Raw genomic sequence first — 22,102 nt, forward strand, 5'->3', positions numbered from 1 at the left:
GGTCAGGAGGACGCTTCAGCGAAGTCAGGCACCCGAGGGTGGGTCGGGCGCTCGGGGGCGGCTACCTCCGGCCTCCCTTTCCGGTCCGGGCCGGCATTCCCAGACCGAGGCCTGAGGCGCTTGGGAAGGGGCTGGCGGAGAAGAAATGGGGGAAAGCCCTATGCAAAAGATCTCGCTGTCGTCGTCAGCCCTCGGGAAATCATTTCCATCTGTGGCAGGAAGAGATCCCAGAAACTGCGTGGCTGCACCTTTGGTAACTGGAATCCAGGATGCCTGCTCCATCGTCACCACCTTTGCCAGCTCCGAAAGCCCTCCTTTCTGTCAGAGTGAGAAACAGGAGATTTCCAGTGTCCAGGCTTCCCTGCTTGATCTGCAGTGGTTCCTTTTGGTTTGAGGCCCTTCCTCAACGTGTACTAACGTTTACATTCGGGTCACTGTCGGAGCTGAGTCCCTGTTAGCCTCCTTGGTGAGTTGATCCCTTCTCTGCAGAATCCCTTTCCTCTCTCACCAGGTGGGATGATCCTGGTCAGGAGCTGGCTGCTTTCTTCCAGTGAAATAACATCCTTGGAAGCTAGAAATTCCAGCTTTCCAAAGTAGCTGAGTTAATGACCTTCACAGAGCCATGTACTCCTTGAAGCCAGGCTCATTGCATTTCCTGAGAGAAGAACTCCTCCTGAAGTCTATTCTTTAATTTTTTTATTTTTGGCTGTGTTGGGTCTTCGTTGCTGCACGCGGGCTTTCTCTAGTTGCGGCAAGCAGGGGCTACTCTTCCTTGCGTTGCGCGGGCTTCTCATTGTGGTGGCCTCTCCTGTTGCGGAGCATGGGCTCTAGGTGCGCGGGCTTCAGTAGTTGTGGCTCGCAGGCTCAGTAGTTGTGGCTCGCGGGCTTAGTTGCTCCGTGGCATGTGGGATCTTCCCGGACCAGGGCTCGAACCCGTGTCCCCTGCATTGGCAGGCGGATTCTTAACCACTGCACCACCAGGGAAGCCCCTAAAGTCCATTCTTTACAGAGCAAGATTGGTCCTATTAATGCTTTCCCCCCAAAGAGATTCCACACCTTCTCATGATGACTTAACAAACCCCAGCCCAATGGGAACGGTCTTCCTACTTTCTTATCTAGAGCAGCTTTACCTACTAGGTCCTGTAGCCAACCCTTCAATCATTTTCCTGGCTAAACTGCAACATTCCCTAGCTGCCCACATTATGAGTGTTGGGGGTGGGAATCTGAGGTCTGTCTCCCCTTCTCTGGATTTTCTGGGTTTTCCCACTGCCCCAGGCACAGTGGGGAACATTAGAGCAATGATGGTACACCAGGAATGAAGCATACGATTGTGCAGTTACTGGAAAGAAAGGATTTTGTTGAGATTTCATTCCTACCTCCTTCAATACCTTATGCATACAAGAATCCTAACACAGGAGACTGTTACCTTATGGTAATATTACTACAGATTAATCATTACTTCCATTACACCATTACACATTACTTCCATTCCATCATATACACCATTACAAAAACCTACATCCATCAAGCCCTGACAATGCCCAAACCCTATGTATTTCCCACGCATTGCCCCATATACTCAAAACAAACCAAGAAAATAGGTACTAATTTTATTCCCCTTTTACAGATGAGCAAACAGGCTCAGACAGGTGAATGAACTTGTCAGGTCACGTGGCAGTTAGGTGGCAGAGCAGGGATTGGAGTCCAGGAAGGCCACGTCTGTTGCTTCAGCACCTAAACACTGCTTTACTGCACTTACAGTCTGACTTCAGCTGGAAATTCCACCCTCACCTCAGATTCAACTTGCCTGAAACACAAACTTTCAAGTGATGATCAGCCCCCATTTGAGATGCTTGCTGTGTGCCAGACACTCGACATCTGTGATCTCTGATTCCCACAACAGCTCTGAGAATAGTTTCTGCTTTGCAGAGAGGCTCACTAAACTCCATCAAGGTCACGCAGTGAAGAGTGGGAGGCAAGACTGTGTAGGGGTTCAGCTTGTGGGCTTCAGACTCAAGACTACTGGGTTTAACTCTTTCATCTGTCACTATCAGTTGTAGACTTTGGCAACTTATTTAGCCCCTCTGTGCCTTAGCCTCCTTGTATATGAAGTGGGCTTCACAGGGTTAGTATGAGGGTTAAATGAGTTAATAGATACATCTGACACCTGAAAAAAGTGACAGAGCCAGAATTTTAACTCAAGTCTCTCTGACATCAAAAACTACACTTTTCTCACAACCTTATGCTGCTTCTTACGTCCAGAAGACAAAACCTACACACGAGGGGAAAAAAGACTGAGATAGTCCACCAAAGTGGTGAAAGTGATGGCATTTGAATGATGGGAATTCGAAGTGACATTTTCTTCTTCCTAGCTTAAAAATTATTTCCGACGCTTCCCTGGTGGCGCAGTGGTTGAGAGTCCGCCTGCCGATGCAGGGGACACGGGTTCGTGCCCCGGTCCGGGAGGATCCCACATGCTGCGGAGCGGCTGGGCCCGTGAGCCATGGCTGCTGATCCTGCGCGTCCGGAGCCTGTGCTCCACAACGGGAGAGGCCACAACAGTGAGAGGCCCGCGTACCGCAAAAAAAATAAATAAATAAAATAAAATTATTTCCGAGGTTTCCTTTAGTGAGCATGGAATGCTTCCTTGGTGAAGAGAAAACTACATCATCATAACCTCCACATTGATCATATTTAGCCCCAAAATGCTTCTGTCTCCATATTCTCTCCTGATCTCACTGTCCCAGTCACTTTGGAGTCCTGCCTTTTCTTTTTTAAAAAAAAATTATTTATTTTTGGCTGCGTTGAGTCTTCATTGGTGCGCGTGGGCCTTCTCTAGTTGTGGAGAGTGTGGGCTACTCTTCGTTGTGGTGCACATGCTTATTGTGGTGGCTTCTCTTGTTGCGAGTAGTTGTGGCATGTGGGCTCAGTAGTCGTGGCAGACGGGCTTAGTTGCTCTGTGGCATGTGGGATCGTCCCAGACCAGGGCTTGAACCCGTGTCTCCTGCATTAGCAGGCAGATTCTTAACCACTGTGCCACCAGGGAAGCCCCAGGGAAGAGCCAATTTTGACTCCATGTTGGATTTGTTTCTTTGAATTTAACCTTTGCTTTTCATTGTTTTTGTTATTATAATCATACATAATGGCCTGCCTTAGGGAACCCTGCCCCTGTGCCTGAATGTTAAACTAAAGTGCCTTCGTTCAGCTCACAGGGAGACAATCTGACCCTGCCCACCTGTGAATGGCTGCAAAAAAGAAATTAACACATCTCCTCCCTGATGCAGGCCACAGGAGGAGATGTTTTGCAAGATAAATGGCCTTTTTACTTTACTTCCTCACCTCCTCCCCCTCTCTGTTCTATAAAAGAAACAGGCATCCAGACCCAGATGCGATGGTTTTTTGGGGACCCTAGTCTGCCTGTTTTCCAAATAAAGTCGTATTCCTTGCCTCAACAGCTTGTCTCCTGCTTTATTGGCCTGTTGTTTGGCGAGCAGAGTGAGCTTGGACTCGGTAACACTCCAGCCCTGCCTTCATCTGTCCTTCACCTGTTCAGATCCTCAGTGACCCTCAAGACCCTCTTTAGCAGTGTGTACAGAACCAGCTGTCCTCTGGATGGATTCATAAAGTTTGGTTTGTGGAGAGGTAGAGAGCGTCAGAGGTACTGGGGACCTTAGTTAAAGCCCTTCACCTTACATATAGGAAACTGAGGTCCAGAGATTTGTCCTTGATTTGTTCAGAGACACAGAGATAGTATGTGGCAGAGGCCACCTCCAGACTTCAGGTCTCTTGAATGCCAATCTTAGGTTCTTTCTGTGATTCTGACCTGACTTTCTGCAAAGCATTTCCAGATGATATTGTTTTCTAATTGTACATTGCAGGCCCAAGGAGAGCTGTCTGGGTAAGTTATCTCTTTTGTTAGACCACGTGGCTCACTCCCTGTCTATGAACTTGGGAAAGAGAAAGCCAGGGTTTATGCTACAGGTTTCCTTCATATTTGCCATACCACCAGTACCAACCACTGACCTTAGGAGTGGGTGTTTTGGTGAGAACATTCAGTCCTTAACACCACTACTAGAAAAGAAACACTGAGTGCCTTGTCTTGGATGGTGGTCTGGTGGTTTCTGTAAGTAGGTATAATGGATTGTCTACAAAGATGGCTATCAAAGATGGTAGACAGGACCTCACCTTCCCTGTAAGTGCATGCTACTCCTCCCACCAAGAGGTGACATCTATCTTTCCCCTCCCTTTGAATCCACAATTTGCTTTGACCAGTAGGACGGAGCAGAAGTGGTGCCACATGACTTTCAGGCCTCAGCCTTGTGGCTTACATTTTCCCCTCTTAGAACCAGTTGTGATGTAAAGTTTGACTACCCTGAGGAAGAGAGAGGCCACCGGAAGAGAGCAAGACCCTGGAGGATGAGAGACTGTGAAGGGAGAGAGAGGGATCTGGCTATCTCACAGTCACCTCAGCTGACTAGCTTCGTGAAGCTATCCTGCATCCTTAGCCCCAGTCGACTCGTCCCAACAGAGATTAGCTACACCTGTGAAGCCCTGCTCACGTTGCAGAATTGTGAGCAAATGTGTTTGTTTTAAGCCTTTAAATTTTGGTGTGATTTCATAAGCAGTTAGTTTAGCGGGTCCCTGGAGAAAGAGAATCAGGAATGGCATTCTTGACATAAGAGAAGCCATTTTGGGGCAAATCCCTGGCAGTGCAGTGGTTAGGATTCCGGGCTTTCACTGCCAGGGACCTCAATTCGATCCCTGGTCGGGGAACTAAGATCCCACAAGCCGCGCTACGAGGATAAATTTTTTAAAAAAGAGAGAAGCCATTTTGTGATCTAAGCCTGGCCGCAATGCTTGCCCTCAAACAGGTCTCAGTAACAAGGATCTTGAGGGAACAAAGGAATGTCAGAACAGAGAAGGCAGTCAAACAATAGTGCAGTGATAAAGCAGAGTCCTAGTTCCTCCTCAAGGGATATATTCAATACATGATTATACGTCTCTGAGTTCAGCAGGAACTAAGGCCCCCACCCAGGTGGAGGACGGAATGATGATGTTGACCCTCCTGACTTCAATCCACCAAGACTTGGACTCTGTCAACCTTTGCCATAATTCTATGCTGAATGCTCCTCTGCTCAAGCCTCTTCATGAATATGCATGTACCCTTAGCTCAGAACTTCCAGTTTTGCTGTTCGGTGAGAGACTGCTTTGGGAAAGATCCCTGGTGTTCTCCTTACTTGCTGCAAGTAATAATGAATCCTTCCTTTTCCCAGTCTCTGGCTGGATCGTATCTGTTGGCTCAACACCCACCAAGAGGCCAACCCAGTTTTTGGGTAACTGTTTTGCGGCAATAATAACTGAAACAGAAGGATAATATATTTACAGAACAAATTTTAGTTGTAATTATCTGATGATTATAAATAAATACATTTTATAAATTTTAGTTGTAATGATCTAAATAAAAGCCTTCTAATTCCCTTGATAATGCAGAGTCAAGGATTTTTTTTTTTTAATTTATTTTTGGCTGCACTGGGCCTTCATTGCTGCGCGCTGTGCGCGGGCTTTCTCTAGTTGTGGGGAGCAGGGGCCACTCTTCGTTCCGGTGCGCGGGCTTCTCATTGCAGTGGCTTCTCTTGTTGCAGAGCACAGGCTCTAGGCGCGTGGGCTTCAGTAGTTGTGGCAGGTGGGCTCAGTAGTTGTGCCTTGTGGGCTCTAGAGCACAGGCTCAGTAGTTGTGGCGCACAGGCTTTGTTGCTCCGTGGCACGTGGGACCTTCCCGGACCAGGGCTCGAACTCGTGTCCCCTGCATTGGCAGGCAGATTCCCAACCACTGTGCCACCAGGGAATCCCAAGGATTTTTGATAAGGAATTTTGGGGAAAGTAATGACCCTTGAAATACTTTTCCAGGCGAGGCTGCTGTCACCTGTTCAATCTTTATGTAAAGGAGACAAGGCCCCTCAGATACTGTTGCAGCCCTAAAAGGGGAATTTTTTTGTTTGTTTTTGGCCACTCCTTGAGGCTTGTGGGATCTTAGTTCCCCGACCAGGGATCAAACCCAGGCTCTTGGTAGTGAAAGCACAGAGTCCTAACCACTGAACTGCCAGGGAATTCCCTCAAAAGGGAATTCTTGAAGAATTTTGCTAATGTCCAAAATGCTCATGGGACTTCCCTGGTGGTCCAGCGGTTAAGACTACTTGCTCCCAAGGCAGGGGGCCCGGGTTCGATCCCTGGTCGTGGAACTAAAATCGCACATACCGCAACTAAGCCCATGCACCACAACTAGAGAAGCCCGAGTGCTGCAACTAGTGAAGCCCATGTGCTGCAATGAAGACCCAGAGCATCAAATAAATAAATAAATTTTTAGAAAGTGAAATAGCTGCTTGGGAAATTTTTTTAAAAAATGCTCACAATATTTCAGCGTGTTTGATAGCCTCTAAATGGTCACTAATGGTCCACACCTGCTGGTATTCATGCTGTTTTGTGTGTAATCTCCTCCCCTTCAGCATGGCTGGACCTAGTGATTGGCTTCTGGTGAATAGAATACAGCAAAAGTCATGGGATGTCATGTCCTAGATTAGGTTACAAAAAGACTGTGACTTGCTTTTGGCTTTCGGGTCAGAGGAGGCCAAGGTGCAACTTTCTTCAGTCGTCCCGAATCCGAGTTCATCCGACACCAGCTGCCTCCACTATGCCGCCTAAGTTCGACCCCAACGAGATCAAAGTCGTGTACCTGAGGTGCACCGGTGGGGCAGTCGGTGCCATGTCTGCCCTGGCCCCCAAGATCGGCCCCCTGGATCTGTCTCCAAAAAAAGTTGGTGATGACATCGCCAAGGCAACTGGTGATTGGAAGGGTCTGAGGATTACAGTGAAGCTGACCATTCAGAACCGACAGGCCCAGATTGAGGTGGTACCTTCTGCCTCTGCCCTGATGACCAAAGCCCTCAAGGAATCACCAAGTGAAAGGAAGAAGCAGAAAAACATTAAGTACAGTGGAAACATGACTTTTGATGAAATTGTCAACATTGCCCGACAGATGCGGCATCAGTCTTTAGCTAGAGAACTCTCTGGAACCGTTAAAGAGATCCTGGGGGCCACCCAGTCTGTGGGCTGCAGTGTTGATGGCTGCCACCCTCACGACATCATAGATGACATCACAGTGGCGTGGTGGAATGCCCAGCTAGTTAAGCACTGCAAAGAAATAATAAAGGGTTATTTGACAACCAAAAAAAAAAAAGACTGTGACTTCCATCTTGCCTAACCCCCCCCCGCCCCGCCCCTCAGTGCCCTGGCTCTTGTGGAAACCAGCTGCCATGTGGTGAGTAGCCCTCTAGAGAGCTCCACATGGCAGGGAACAGATGTCTGGCCAACAGCCCTGGCCCGCACCTGGCTTGCACCCTTCTGAGAATCCCTGAGCCAGAAGAGCCAGCTAAGCCACCAACTAAAACAGTGATATAATAAATGCCTACTGTTTTAAGCTGATCAATTTGGGGATAATTTGTTATGCAGCAATATAAAACTAAGATATTCGTTAACTAAAAAAATTAGGATATCAAACTATAAACAGTTTATTTGGTACAACCTTTCAGGGAGCTAATATGGCCATAACATCAAATTCCCCTACAAGTTCACACTTCCTTTGTCCTTGTAGTTCTGCCTCTAGAAAATCCGCTAAAGTGTGGGAGGGGGGAGTGGGGGTGGGAAGCATGTGTTGCTAAAAAAAGGAATAGTTACAAGGATGTTCAGAGCAGCAATATTTATAATGGCAAAAAAATTGGTAGCAATCTATATATCTAGTAGCAGGGGCTTGAGTAACTAGATCATGGAATTGCCTCTAACAGAACAGGTTGGAAACTATTAGTGAGTCTTGAAAGCAAAGTGACTTGCCGTCAGCACTTGAAAAAATAAAGGTAAGTTTTGCTTCATAAGACATTTTCACTTCGTGTTTGTATGCGTGTGTGTCATGAGGTTAAATGAATTTCTTACTCTGAGTCATGGTCTAAATTTTGAGAAACTCTACAGTGTTGAAAAAAGATGTGTATAAAATTACTTAATGACACAAAAAGTATTCAAAATATAAGTTACAAAATAGCACACATATGTTACAAAATGATCCAATTTCGTGAAAATCCAAAATAAGTAAATCTATATAAAAAGTGGAAAATACACCAAACATCGTTTATACTTCTTATATCTATATTTTAGAATTTTCTACAATGAACATGTCTTTTTAAAAACTTTTTTTATTGAAGTATTGATAGTTTTTTTTTTTTAACATTTTATTTATTTGGTTGGTTGGGCTGGGTCTTAGTTGTGGCAAGGGAGCTCCTTAGTTGCGGCTCGCCAGCTTCTTAGTTATGGCATGCAAACTCTTAGTTGCGGCATGCACGTGGGAGCTATTTCCCTGACCAGGGATTGAACCTGGGCCTCCTGCACTGGGAGCATGGAGCCTTAACCAATGTGCCACCAGGGAAGTCCCGATAGGTTTTTGTTTTTTTAAAAATATTTATTTGGGGCTTCCCTGGTCGCACAGTGGTTGAGAATCCGCCTGCCAATGCAGGGAACACGGGTTAGATCCCTGGTCGGGGAAGATACCACATGCTGCGGAACAACTAAGCCTGTACGCCACAACTACTGAGCCTGCATGCCGCAACTCCTGAAACCCGCGTGCCTAGAGCCCATGCTCTGCAACAAGAGAAGCCACCTCAATGAGAAGCCCGCGCACCACAACAGAGTAGCCCCTGCTCACCGCAACTAGAGAAAGCCTGCGTGCAGCAACAAAGACCCAACTCAGCCAAAAATAAATAAATAAATTAAAAAATATATATATTTATTTGGCTGCAGTAGGGTCTTCATTGTGGTGCATCGGTTCTTCGTTGTGGTGCACAGGCTTCTCTAGTTGTGGCACATGGACTCTCTAGTTGTGGCGAGTGGGTTCTAGAGTACACAGGCTTAGTTGACCCGCAGCATGTGGGATCTTAGTTGCCCGACCAGGTATTGAACCCGCAGTGTCCCCTGCATTGGAAGGGGGATTCTTAACCACTGGACCACTAGGGAAGTCCCTAAAGTATAGTTGATAGTTGATTTACAATGTTGTGTTAATTTCCGCTGTACAGCAAAGTGACTCAGTTATACACATATATACATTCTTTTTTATATTCTTTTCCATTATGGTTTATCCCAGGATATTGAATATAGTTCCCTGTGCTATACAGTGGGATCTTGTTGTTTATCCATTCTATATGTAATAGTTTGCATCTACTAACCCCAAACTCCCAGTCCATCCCTCTCCCACCCCCGCTTCCCCTTGGCAACCACAAGTCTGTTATATCTGTGAGTCTGTTTCTGTTCAACTTATTTCTTGAATAATAATGATAGTAGTTTTTAAAGTTTTCTAAATAATTATGTATTATATATCATTTTCTCAACTATGTTAAATATATATACATAGCCTGGTGGTGCAGTGGTTAAGAATCCGCCTGCCAATGCAGGGGACATGGGTTCGAGCCCTGGTCTGGGAAGATCCCACATGCCGCGGAGCAACTAAGCCCGTGAGCCACAACTACTGAGCCTGCACTCTAGAGCTCGCGAGCCACAACTACTGAAGCCCGCATGCTGCAACTACTGAAGCCCGTGCTCTTAGAGCCTGTGCTCCGCAACAAGAGAAGCCACCGCAATGAGAAGCCTGTGCACCCCTGCTCACTGCAACTAGAGAAAGCCCACATGTAGCAACAAAGACCCAAAGCAGCCAAAAATAAATAAAATTGTTTTAAAAATCATTAAAAAAAAAAAGAGAGAATAGAAACTTGCCAGAATGCTAGCAGTGGTTTTGTGTGGCAGGATTATGGGAATTTTTAAATGTTTTAGAAAATTTAGAAATGTTTCTAAAATGAACATGCTTTTCTTTTATTATAAAAATTTTTAAGGACTTACCTGGTGGTCCAGTCGTTAAGACTTCTGCTGCAGGGGGCACGGGTTTGATACCTGGTGGGGGAACTAAGATCTCACATGCTGCGTGACGTGGCTGAAAAATTAAAAAACAAAAATCCTGTCTAGTTCTGATGGGGTCTGCCTGCTGCTTATTTTATCCCACCACTGGACCCAGGCCAGGCCAGGAGAGCAGGGCAGACACCCTTGCCTCTGCCCAGGCCTGCACCCTCTTTATTTCCCCACCCTGATATGACCCTGTGGTCCTGGTGGTTTTTCTTCACATCTTATCTTGAAACTTGAGTTCCCTTATCTTGGGCAAACTTACTGATGAATAGTGACACTCCGCAGGTCAATGCTGAGATGGAAGAATGCAAATAAGGAGGGTTACACTATAAATAATGAGCATAACTCATTTGTGTACCATCAAGCTTCACTGGGGCCATGTTGTGTGCTCATGCAGAATCTCACCAACCCCCAGTTTACAGATGAGGAAATGTGCTCAGAGAGCCCCCATGCATGAACCTGTCTGTGTTCCTGTGTAGGCATTCATGAAGTTTGCATATTCCAATCCATTGCCAAGTTCTGTTAAATATTACCGCCTAAATAGCTCTCCAATGTGTCCACTTCTCACTATCACCAGCGCTACCTCCCCCCCGTCAAGCCCTACAGCAATGGCCTCCCAACTGACCTCCAGGACTTCTGTGCCCTCTGATCCTCTCTGTATTCAATAGCTAAGGCGATATTTTGGAAATTTAAATCTGAACTCGTCAGTCTACCCAACCACCCTTGCTTAAGATTTTGCAGTTATTCCCAACGCTCTTAGGATAGAAACAAAACTCTTTAACATGGTTGACAGGGCCCTATGTAGATACCTCCACCCTGTCTGCCTCATGGCTCGCTTTTGCTTCCCTCATCTCTTTATTCCATCTCCATTGACCTTCTCTAGTCCCTTGTATTCACCCTCTTCCTCCTGTCACAGGGCCTTTGCATATGCTGTGCCTTCTGCCATTTCCACTCTTGCTGGCTCCTGTACCTAGTTAACTCCTACTATATCTCCTCTTACCTTTTCTTCAGATCATTAAATACAGTTGTAGTTTTACATTTATTTGATTAGTTGGTTAATGTTTGTTTATTTTTACACTAGACTGTAAGTTCCATGAAAACAGAGACTGTGTCTTTTTTGGATCACCAGTTCCCAGTACTGAGTATAATACTTGACCTACAAGAAGAGCTCATAAAATCTTTGTTAAATGAATGAGTTAATGAATGAACAAAACCCATAGACTCTTCTGATCTGGTTCCTTTTCTTGAAAGGGCTCCCAAACGCTTCAGAAGACAGAAACAGAAGAGGGAGGGAACAGCCATAACAGCCTATCACAGAATGTAACAGGTCATCAAGGTAAGAGCTGAGTCTACAGGCTGTATTTTAGAGGCCTCCCTACCCCCTTCTTATTGCCACCTTCTTCCAAAGAGGACCAGGAAGGAAGCCACTGCAGAGAAATTCCAGGGCCAGCCTTTGACGGACAGAGCCTCACCAGGAAGGCAGGGAGGATGAGAAGGCAAAGAAAGGAAGGGAAGGGATGTCTATTGAGAAGGGACTCTGTTTTGGATATCAGGCTGAATGTTTACATACATCATCTCATTTAATCCTCTCCAAAACCCCATTTTGCAGATGAGAAAACAGACTCAGGTTGTGAAACTTGAGGGTTATTAAACCAATGCAGGGCAAAGCTGGGTTTGAACTGGGGTCTGTCAGCCTTCCTCTGAAGCCTGGGCTTTTCCAGGCTACCATCTTGGCCTCCAGCCTTCAAACATCTCCCTCACCCTGTTAACTTAGGGCCTAAAATTTCATCATTAAAGACTCATCCGTTGGCCTGTGTCTAACACTGTCTTTTAGGAGTCAGTGTATGAAGTTGATACTTTGGAAACAGAAACTCAGCATCATAAAGGCAACCACTACAAGACCTAAAAAGAAATACATAAAAGAAAAAAAAATACATAAACAAAAATTAGAATGTGCAAAGGAAAGGTGATGAGAGAGCATGAGTGAGGGAGTTAAATCTCTCATCGTTCATACTGAGGAGAGAAGAGATACTGTCTAAAATGGACAAATTTATGATATTACACAAAGGGATAATGGTGATCTCAGGAGAACTAAAAGCAGAAGCTGTTGGTTGGGTTCCCTCTAGGGAGTGGAACTGGGGGGAAGAGAGACACTTTCATTTTTCATTTGTCCTGAGCTGTTCATTAAAAAAAAAAAATTATAGTAGTATTCTGTTGTTGTAACCTTTCTAAAAAGTTTTGAAATTTTTGTTACAAAAGACTAAACAAACAAAAACACCCTTCCTTTATTTATTTATTTTGTAATTTATTTATTTTTGACTGCATTGTGTCTTCATTGCTGTGCGCGGGCTTCCTCTAGTTGCGGCGAGCAGCAGCTACTCTTTGTTGCAGTGTGTGGACTTATTGCAGTGGCTTCTCTTGTTGCGGAGCATGGGCTCTAGGCAAGCGAGCTTCAGTAGTTGTGACACACGGGCTCAGTAGTTGTGACATGTGGGCTTAGTTGCTCCGCGGCATGTGGGATCTTCCCAGACCAGGACTCAAACCCATGTCCCCTGCCTTGGCAGGCGGATTCTTAACCACTGCACCACCAGGGAAGTCCAAAAACACCCTTCCTTTAGAATGCAAGTAGGCCTAGAAGTAATAGTCCTTGACACCTGGGTAAATGTTAGGTCTGCAGGGTTCCTCTGCATCAGGAAGGATGTGAGTCGGGGGAGGGTCATGTGATGATAAACATGGCTTCCTAAGCAGTTGCCCCTGGGGAATGGGCTTGGGAGACAAGCTCGCCTTTGCAAACACAGGGCCAGGGTAGTGCCTCTTCCCTCACATTCCTAAAGGCAGCTCATACTCAGACACAAGAGGATACTGACCCCATTAGGGCCAGAGATAACCACCCCTCTAATTATCCCTGAGGTGACTCTGCCATCAGCAGCACAACTCTCTGAGCAGGAGCCCTTGCCAGCCAGGGACCCCACTGTAGCAGGATCCATGTGACCGCAGCTTCTGGGGGCCCAGGTGGATCTAGGCCAGGAAAGTGGGATGCTGAGGGCTCTCAGGTGAGTATGACTCAGGTCAGAGCCCCGCACGCCTCAGGACCCAAGGGCCTCTTCCTCCTCTGGAGGCATGGCATCCTCTTGACCTTTGCTTGGTATATCACTCTGTCCCAGCAGCTGCAGAAAGGGAGCCCAGGGCACGGCTCAGGAGTGCCACTCACCAGCAGCCAGGAGCCAAAAGACTGGCATTCCCAGCACTAGACAAAGGCCTATTGATCTTTGACCCCCACCACTCCAGGAACCTTGGCCCTCCCTCCTGCCTGCCTTCCTTTCTTCCCTGCTGGCCTCGCCCTCTGTTCTGTCTCCTCGTTCCCTGGCTCTCTTGCTCTGACTGGCAGTTTTTCCCAGCTCCTTGACCAAACCAATCCTTCCATGCTGTCTTCAAGCCCTACCTCCTGCACATCTCCCAACCCGAACGAGGAGAATCCAAGAAAGAAGGTCCAGTGGGCTTCTGGGAGGAGGAGGACGTCATCCACAGACTCAAAGTCCCAGTCCGACCCCTCCAAAGCGTCCAGGTCCCGGAAACTCAGCCGGCTGACGGTGAAGTATGACCGGGGGCAGCTCCAGAGCTGGCTGGAGATGGAGCAGTGGGTGGACGCCCAGGTTCAGGATCTCTTCCAGGTGAGTAAGACACCACGGGCCGGGGGACCGGGAGAGAGCCTGCTCTGAGGCCTCAGGAGGAGCTGGAGGGCAGATGAGAGATGCTCCCATGGAGACAAAGTTTTTCCCCACAGGTGAATCATGGGTTTGCAGTCCTGAAATCTGCCTCCCTCTGGTCTGGGCTCTGCCTCTCACTCTCTACATAATCTGGAGCAGTTCTTTTAACATCCCTGAGACTTAGTTTCCTAATCTATAAAACGGGGCTATCAATGCCTGTCGTATACCTTTCGTAGGACTTTTTGAGGCTCAGATGAGATAGTAGAGGAGTTATTTTTCTTTATTTTATGTCTTTATTTACTTTCAACCTCAACACACATACACGACTAGAGCAACATTGTTCATTCCTGTAGCTGTCAGCCATGTGTAGCTATTTAACTTTAAACTGATGAAAATTAAAAGTTCAGTTCCTCAGTCACACTAGCCACATTTCAAGTGCCCCATACATCCAGGTGGCTAGTGGCTACCAAGTTGCCAGCACAGATACAGAAAATTTCCATCATCTCAGAACAGATAGTGCTGGACTAGAACGTCAAAGTTATCAATAGTGAACGCTAATACCAGCGCCTGACCTAGCCTTGGCCCTGGCTCTGACTGACTCCCCTCAACCCCACCCTGGGAGAGTAGCCCTTTTTTTTTTTTACCTAGATACCTACTAATCGGGATCCTAATGTAGTAACAAATGCTGTTCCAACAACAAGAATAACATTTTGAGCACTTAACTCAGCAGTAGGCACAGTACCCAGCACCTGACTTGTGTTATTTCATTCAGCCCTCCCCACAAGTCCATTAGGTCGGTATGGTTTACCGTGGAGGAAATGGAGGCTTAGAAATGTTGAGTAACTAGCCCAAGGTCACACCACTAGGGAGCCCAGGGACCAGGAGCTGCAGCTGGGGCTCTGCCTGTAGCGCCTGAGCGTTTATTCAAGCTGCTAGTGGTTCTCCACACCTGAAGTACTTCAGTAATAATCCGATGCCCCAGCTGCATTTCAACTGAATTTCAATCTACTAGGGTGGGGCCCAGGCACTGGTCTTTTTCATAAGCTCCACTGCTGATTGTAGCGTGTGGCTGGCGAGAACCACGCATCAAGCCGGAGACCAGAGTCCTCCTTGTCCACATGCCATGGTCCTTGTTTCTCTCCTTCCTTACTCAGGTCCTGTCTTTTCTTTTGGGGGCAGCAAGGGCTTGTGATTCTTCCAGGTAAGGGCTGTGTCAGTGGTCCTGTGGTTGGGGGAGGGGAAGAGTGATGCATGTGGCCCAGGCTGTCTTCTGAGTCTCACTGTGTCATGTGTTGGTTTGGTCCAGGTGTTGACGGTGTCCCTGGCAGCATCCTGGGCCACTCGCAGAGGGGAGAGAGATGCCCTAGAACTGGGAACAGGAGAGGCAAACTTTCTTTGCCTATATGTACTCTCACCTTGCAGGACATCTCTGCTGCCCTTCAGTCCTGCCAGCACCCTCCCTCTCTGGATCAGTTTCAATTTCAGACTGTTGTGCCCTTACATAAAAAGTCTCATATCTCAGACACCTCAGGGCAAAGATCAAGGCAGGGGGAAAGCTGTAAAATAATGAACTCATAACATTGGAAAACAGGACATATGGGAGGACCGCTCCCAGGCAATGATTGTAATAAAATAACCTGGTCTACAGTTGTCATGACAATTGTCCAAAGGTGCCAGGTGGCAGTTCCTCTTCTAATCTCTGTCCTTTTCAGCAGGAAGCAGGCAAGTGGCTGGGGAAACCTCAGGTGGCTGGTCATCTTGGGCAGAGGTTGAGGCAACCCAGTCTCCAGGCTTACCCTGCCTCAGTTATTCCTGCATAGAGCCCCTCTCCACCCACTGGGACTCCCCACCACATGCCCACCTTGGGTAGCACCACTGGGAATGGTTCCAGGAGTGGGTTGCGTCACTATTTGTTTACTTTAGTTTAGTGGAACCCAACCTTCCTTTGTTGGAGGACCCCACCTCTTCTCACTGGGTGTGCAGCCTGCTTTAGGGTCTTGTGAAAAGCCAGATCTGTGTTCAACAAAACAAACTGACTTGGGGGCCTGGAGCTCCTGTTGTCCAGAAATGGAGTGTGGATTTGGCTTCTAAGCAGGGACTTAAACACTCATGAGTTTCTCCTATTTTAAGGAGACTCTTGTTTAACAATATGCCCCCCTTTTGTTACCATCCCCTACTTCCTGTCTCCTTTACAAGGCTCCTTAAAGGATTTGTACCAACTCAGAGCCTTTACTTACTTTTTCCTTTCCTATCACCATTCAAACCACTGGATTCTGACTTCTGTTCCCACCGCTCTATTGAGACCTCTTGGCAAAGTCACCAATCACCACCTTGGGGCCAAATCTAGTGTACACATCAGCAGGGGACACTGTTGACCACCCCAGAGTTTCCTATAGCTTACATGATACCATGCATTTTGATGCAGCCCTTTTGAAGTGATGGCATTTTAAGAAACAATCTATTAAACTTACAACTTTAAAAATGTATTATCAGGAATTCCCTGGCGGTCCAGTGGTTAGGACTCGGAGCTTCCACTGCCATGGGCCCAGGGTCGATCCCTGGTCAGGGAACTAAGATCCTGCAAGCAGTGAGGCCAAAGGAAAAAAAAAAACAGTATATATATGTGTGTGTGTGTGTGTGTGTGTGTGTATATATATATATATATATATATATAGTCAATGAAATGTGAAACAACCATTTGTTAGCTCATCTCTGAACTTCACTCGATTACTGGTTTCTGTGGCAGAGAGATCAGGAGTAAGTGGACAGAGTATGGAGTGGAGCAGAGAAAGGGGTCAAATCAGGCAGCATCTGTCAGGAAACCACCACATGTAACACAGAGTCACAATATAACCATACTTGTTCACCTCGGTCAGAATTGTTTGATATATCTGCTCATTTTCTGAGAATTCAAAAAATACTCGAGGGAAAGAATATTTTGGATTATGATTTGAGCCCATATTCTCAATACCAGACTGCAGTGACAATCTGACTCTCAGTGATATACATACCCTGTGTTCAATATACGTATAGTTAATGTCATAAATGATATAAAATGGTTTTGGGAGCAGGACTAATCCTTTTTTAGAGGTGGAATTCTAATCATTAGTATGTATTTTTATTATTTGGCCCCAGCATCCACCTTCTGGGATTCCAGTTACATGTATGTTAGACCACTTGATATGGTCCTACAGATCACCAAAGCTCTATGCTGTTCTTTTCTTTTCTACCAGTTTTTTTCTCTCCATGCTTCATTTTGGCTAGTTTCTTTTGCTATTTCCTCAAGTTTAAATGGTATTTTTTTTCTGTAGTGTCAAATATGCCGTTAATTCCATTCAGTAAAATTTTTCTTTAAAATATTTTACTTTTCATCTCTAGATGCTTCACTTTGTTCTTTCTCATGTCTTCCATTTCTCTCATTACTATGTTCATGTTTTCCTCATTTGCTAATTCCATCATCTCTGTCATATCTGATCTGCTTCTATTAATTGATTTTTTCTCCTGCTTATAGGTCACATGTCCCGCTTCTTGGCGTGATTAGTGATTTTTTTATAGATTTATTTTTAATTAATTAATTAATTTATTTATTTATTGGCTGCACTGGGTCTTCTGTTGCTTTGTGCGTGCTTTCTCTAGTTGCAGTGAGTGGGGCCTACTCTTTGTTGCGGTGTGCAGGCTTCTCATTGTGGTGGCTTCTCTTGTTGCAGAGCACAGGCTCTAGGTGTGCAGGCTTCAGTAGTTGTGGCACACGGGCTTCAGTAGTTGTGGCTTGCGGGCTCTAGAGCGCAGGCACAGTAGTTGTGACGCACGGGCCTCGTTGCTCCACAGCATGTGGGATCTTCCCGGACCAGGGATCGAACCCGTGTCCCCTGCATTGGCAGGTGGATTCTTAATCACTGCGCCACCAGGGAAGCCCTGTGACTAGTGATTTTTTTTTTTTTTTTTTTTTTTTTTTTGCCGTGCGCGGGCCTCTCACCGTTGTGGCCTCTCCCGTTGTGGAGCACAGGCTCCAGACGCGCAGGCTCAGCGGCCATGGCTCACGGGCGCAGCCGCTCCGCGGCATGTGGGATCTTCCGGGACCGGGGCACGAACCCGCATCCCCTGCATCGGCAGGCGGACTCTCAACCACTGCGCCACCAGGGAAGCCCTGACTCGTGATTTTTGATTGGATGCTGGACATTGTGAATTTTACGTTGTTGGATTTTTTTTCTTCCTTTAGAGTGTTGGACTTTGTTCTAGGATGCAGTTTAGCTACTTGTGGTTCAGTTTGATCCTTCTGAAGCTTATTTTTAAGTTCTGTTGGGGTGAGTATAGAGTGGCCTTTAATCTAGGAAATAATTTACCCCCCAAGTAAAGCAGGGCCCTCCTGAGGTCTCTCCTGAATTCCTGTATGATCAGTGATTACTGTCCACTCTGACTGAGTGGAAATTGATTTGTGTCAGTCCTCTGTGAGGTCTGGGAAGTGTTCATCTCTGTGCCCACAGTGCCTCAGAGTACCTGGCTTTGTGAAGTTTTACCCTGTGAATGTGTATCTTGTGTTCAGCAAAGACTCAGAAGAACCCTTATGTAGATTTCTGGAGGTCTCTTTCTTCATAACTTCCTCCTCTGCAGAACTCTGGCAACTTCCAGCCACCTCAACCCCAAATTCTGGTATCTGTCATATCAATTTAGTATGACCACTGTGCTCTGCTTGGGATCTCCCTTTCATTTCGTTTCTTTCCCAGGTAGTGCTGAGTTACCTGTTATGTAAAGTCTGAAAACACTTTCATATATTTTTGTCCGGTTTTCTAGTTACTTATGTTGAGAGAATAAATCCAGTCCCTGTTACTCCATCATCAGAAGTGTAAACATCTTGTTAACTCCTATTCAGCCTTCAGGTCTGAGATTAGAGGTCACCTCTTCCTGGAAGCCTTCCTAAACCCCAGACTTGGTTAGGTTCCCCTTACATGTGCTACCATAGTGTCTCATCAGAGTGCTTATTGCCCTGTATTATAACTGCCATTTGACTTGTCTGTATCCCTCAGGAGACTATAAGCTTTTCAAGGGCAAGATCATGTCTGTCTGTCTTTGCTGTTATGGCCCCATCACAATGCTTGGTGCATAGCATGCTCTCAATAAATATGCATTTAATGAATGAATGCTAAATCAGATGCGCTAGAAACCAAGGAAGCAAAGGGGAATGTCTAGAGTTTAGGGTGAAAGAAGTAACTTAGAACCCTAGCACTGTTTATTTTTAAAATGGTATAGAAGGACCAAAACTGTTAACAGTGGTTACCCATTGGCAGTGGAAGGAATGAGAGGGTGAGGCATCTTTTCTCTTTCTTTCTTTTCTTTTTTTTAAAAAATATTTTTTAATTAATTAATTAATTTATGGCTGTGTTGGGTCTTTGTTGCTGTGTGTGGGCTTTCATTGCAGTGGCTTCTTTCTTCGCAGAGCACAGGCTCCAGGTGCACGGGCCGCAGTAGTTGTGGCTCGTGGGCTCTAGAGCGCAGGCTCAGTGGCCATGGCTCACGGGCCTAGCCGCTCCGTGGCACGTGGGATCTTCCCAGACTGGGGCACGAACCCGTATCCTCTGCATTGGCAGGCAGATTCTTAACCATTGAGCCACCAGGGAAGCCCTTTCTTTTCTAAATCAACTTTACTGAAGTCTAATGGCAGACAACAAGATTTGCCTGTTTTTGAAGTGTACATTTGAATGCACTTTGCCATATATAACCACTACCCCATCAAGATATGGAACATTTCCACCATCCAAAATGTTCTTCAAAAAGCACTTACGGGGCTTCCCTGGTGGTGCAGTGGTTGAGAGTGCTCCACAATGGGAGAGGCCACAACAGTGAGAGGCCCGTGTACCGCAAAAAAAAAAAAAGAAAAAAAAAAAGCACTTACTTGTTTTTGTTTTTTTTAAACAGAGAGGGAATTTTTTTTAAAACAAGTGTATTTTATTATTTGTTATTTATTATTATTTATTTATTTGGCCATACCGTGTGGCATGTGGGATCTTAGTTTACCAACCATGGATCAAACCTGTGCGCCCTGCAATGGAGGCATGGTGTCTTAACCACTGGACTGCCAGGAAGTCCCAGCACTTACTTTAAAAAAAAAATTAATTAATTAACTTATTTTGGCTACGTTGGGTCTTTGTTGCTGCACATGGGCTTTCGCTAGTTGTGGTGAGCGGCGGCTACTCTTTGTTGTGGTGCACGGGCTTCTCACTGTGGTGGCTTCTCTTGTTGCAGAGCACAGGCTCTAGGCACGCAGGCTTCAGTAGTTGTGACGCACGGGCTCAATAGTTGTGGATCGTGGGCTCTAGAGCACAGGCTTAGTAGTTGTGGCTCACGGGCTTAGTTGCTCCGTGGCATGTGGGATCTTCCTGGACCAGGGCTCGAACCTGTGTCCCCTGCATTGGCAGGCGGATTCTTAACCATTGCATCACCAGGGATGACCCTTATTTTGGAACATTTTATAATCTGTAACAGAAACCCTGTACCCGCTAGTGGTCACACCCCATTCCCTACCACCACCACTTCCAGCATTAGGCAACCACTAATCCACTTTGTGTCTCTATAGATTTACCTATTCTGGACATTTCATACAAATTGAATCATATAATATGAAGCCTTTTGTAACTGGCTTCTTTCACTAACATGTTTTCAAGGTTAATCCATGTTGTGGCATGAATCACTACTTTGTTCCTTCTTATTGCTGAAAAATATTGTATGGCTACATCATATTTTATTTATCCATTCACCAGTTGATGGACATTTGAATATGAATAATGCTGCTGTGAACATTCATATGGACATATGTGGATGTCTGTTTTCACTTCTCTTGGGAATAGACCTAGGAGTGGAATTGTTGGGTCAGATGATAACTCTATATTTAACATTTTAAGGAACTGCCAAATTATTTTCCAAAGCATCTGTACCATTTTGCATCCCTACTAACAATGTTTATAACTATTGAAATTAAACAGATACTCTTTTTAAAGAACTCTAGACTGTTTCAGGTAGACCATAGTAGTTATTCAGTAACTGTTGAATAAAAGGATGAATGGGGTGGTTTGAGTAAGGTGAGGAGAGGAACTGAACATGGGAAATAGAGTGGGAGATGGGTGAACCCGACAGTTAACTATCACCCCAGCACCAGCTAGCCAGGCTCCTCTGAGCCCCGTGTGATTCCCAAACAGGATCAACCAACTCCTTCTGAGCCTGAGATCGACCTGGAGGCTCTCATGGAACTATCCACAGAGGAGCAGAAGACTCAGTTGGAGGTAGAATGGGGGGCCAGGCCCCGGGCTCAGGGGTTGGGGGATGGAAGCTGGGCTTGGACCAAGGGGAGCCCAAGAACCCAGGTTCTGCCTCCCCATCTGTGTGTGGAGAACCAATTCAGAGGGGAGAATTCCTGGGAGACTGACTGGGGACTCGTGACAAAGTGCTGTGGCTCAGGGACCCACTCTCTGCTTTCTTCCACCAGGCTATTCTCCAAAACTGCCCCCACCCCACAGAGGTAAGGGATGCTCTGGGGGGTAAGAGGAGGCCCAGCGGGACGGCAGCTAGCGAAGAGGAAAGCTTGGTCCTGGGTCCTTCTCCCCTTCCCTGACTCTGAAGCGATGGGGTCAGGTGGAGACTAGGGAGAGCAGTGTGGTGGGTGGGTGTGACCCCATGCCTTGATCTCACCCGTGTTTCTTTCTCAGCCTTTTATCTCTGAGCTGCTCAGTCAACTCAAGAAATTTCGGAGACTCAGTCGGCCTCAGAAATAAGCCTTGTGAGACTACCTTCATCAGCTTCAGCACTGCCAGGTCTGCCCTGAACCCCTGGATCCTGGGCTGAGAGGGAAACAGCTCCTTGGGACACAGACAAGGAACATGGAGAGTGAGGAGGGACATTTGGACACCCCTGTCTATGTGCAGTCACAGCTAATTCCTGTCAGCTGGGCTTTCTGGGAGCCAGTCATGGCTATGGCCCAGTGCTTTCCTCGGCAGCCAAGTGAATAAAACCTTGAGGAGCCCCAGCTGAATGGAGTGTGGAGCATATCTGTGCTGAGGGATGGAGGAGGGAGGGACTGAAGTGTTATACCATAAGGCCAGCATCCTGAGTCACTAGGCTGCCTCCACATACCTCACCCATCTGTCCATCTATCCATCCACCCACCCAGGGCTTGAGAATTCAAAGATAAAGGTCACAGTTCTGCGTCAGAGAAATTACCATCAAGCAAGGCCTGGAGGCCAAGCAGAAGGCACCTGGCTAAGAGACACAGCATCCTGACATCACCAATAGGAACCCAAGTGGCAAAGACCCATAGTAGAGGTAACAGGAAAAAAACCAGCTGGGTTTGGGGGCCTCAGGGAAAGCTAAACCCTCTTCCCTCACTAAATGATTCAGGAGACCTCAGGCTGAGGACT

The 22,102-nt window shown here is 46.5% G+C and overlaps 2 protein-coding genes and 1 pseudogene across 4 annotated transcripts in view; all 3 read left to right on the forward strand.

Moving 5' to 3' along the window:
- Nucleotides 1-13,562, forward strand: part of RHOV (ras homolog family member V) — a 40,649-nt gene extending 27,087 nt beyond the window's left edge. The window contains exons 8-10 of one of the 2 annotated variants that reach the window (XR_011377246.1): nucleotides 219-466; nucleotides 11,242-11,326; nucleotides 13,427-13,562. The gene's annotated coding sequence lies outside the window, so the exon portion shown is untranslated. The remainder of the gene's footprint in view (nucleotides 1-218; nucleotides 467-11,241; nucleotides 11,327-13,426) is intronic. The other variant, XR_009563026.1, reaches the window with a different exon arrangement.
- Nucleotides 440-7,185, forward strand: LOC115845236 (large ribosomal subunit protein uL11-like; annotated as a pseudogene).
- PPP1R14D (protein phosphatase 1 regulatory inhibitor subunit 14D) lies at nucleotides 13,413-21,703 on the forward strand. Of its 2 annotated transcripts, XM_060294449.1 has the most exons (5): nucleotides 13,413-13,661; nucleotides 14,852-14,898; nucleotides 20,888-20,971; nucleotides 21,175-21,207; nucleotides 21,395-21,703. In XM_060294449.1, the coding sequence occupies exons 1-5, from the start codon at nucleotides 13,413-13,415 to the stop codon at nucleotides 21,528-21,530; spliced, it is 549 nt and encodes a 182-aa protein (XP_060150432.1). In that variant the 3' UTR covers nucleotides 21,531-21,703. The 2 variants fall into 2 exon arrangements, with proteins under 2 accessions (XP_060150432.1, XP_030698840.1); XM_030842980.3 differs by lacking the exon at nucleotides 14,852-14,898.
- The last annotated feature ends 399 nt before the right edge of the window (nucleotides 21,704-22,102 follow it).

The sequence above is a fragment of the Globicephala melas genome, chromosome 2 (genome assembly GCF_963455315.2).
Source record: "Globicephala melas chromosome 2, mGloMel1.2, whole genome shotgun sequence".
In the NCBI taxonomy this organism is placed as follows: domain Eukaryota; kingdom Metazoa; phylum Chordata; class Mammalia; order Artiodactyla; family Delphinidae; genus Globicephala; species Globicephala melas.

Excerpts from the sequence above, each read along its gene's own strand:
- PPP1R14D (XM_060294449.1), top strand. The coding sequence starts at position 13,413 with ATGCTGTCTTCAAGCCCTACCTCCTGCACATCTCCCAACCCGAACGAG. Across the intron at positions 20,972-21,174 it reads AGCAGAAGACTCAGTTGGAG|GCTATTCTCCAAAACTGCCC; the intron begins GTAGAATGGGGG and ends TTCTTCCACCAG. Across the intron at positions 21,208-21,394 it reads ACTGCCCCCACCCCACAGAG|CCTTTTATCTCTGAGCTGCT; the intron begins GTAAGGGATGCT and ends TTTCTTTCTCAG.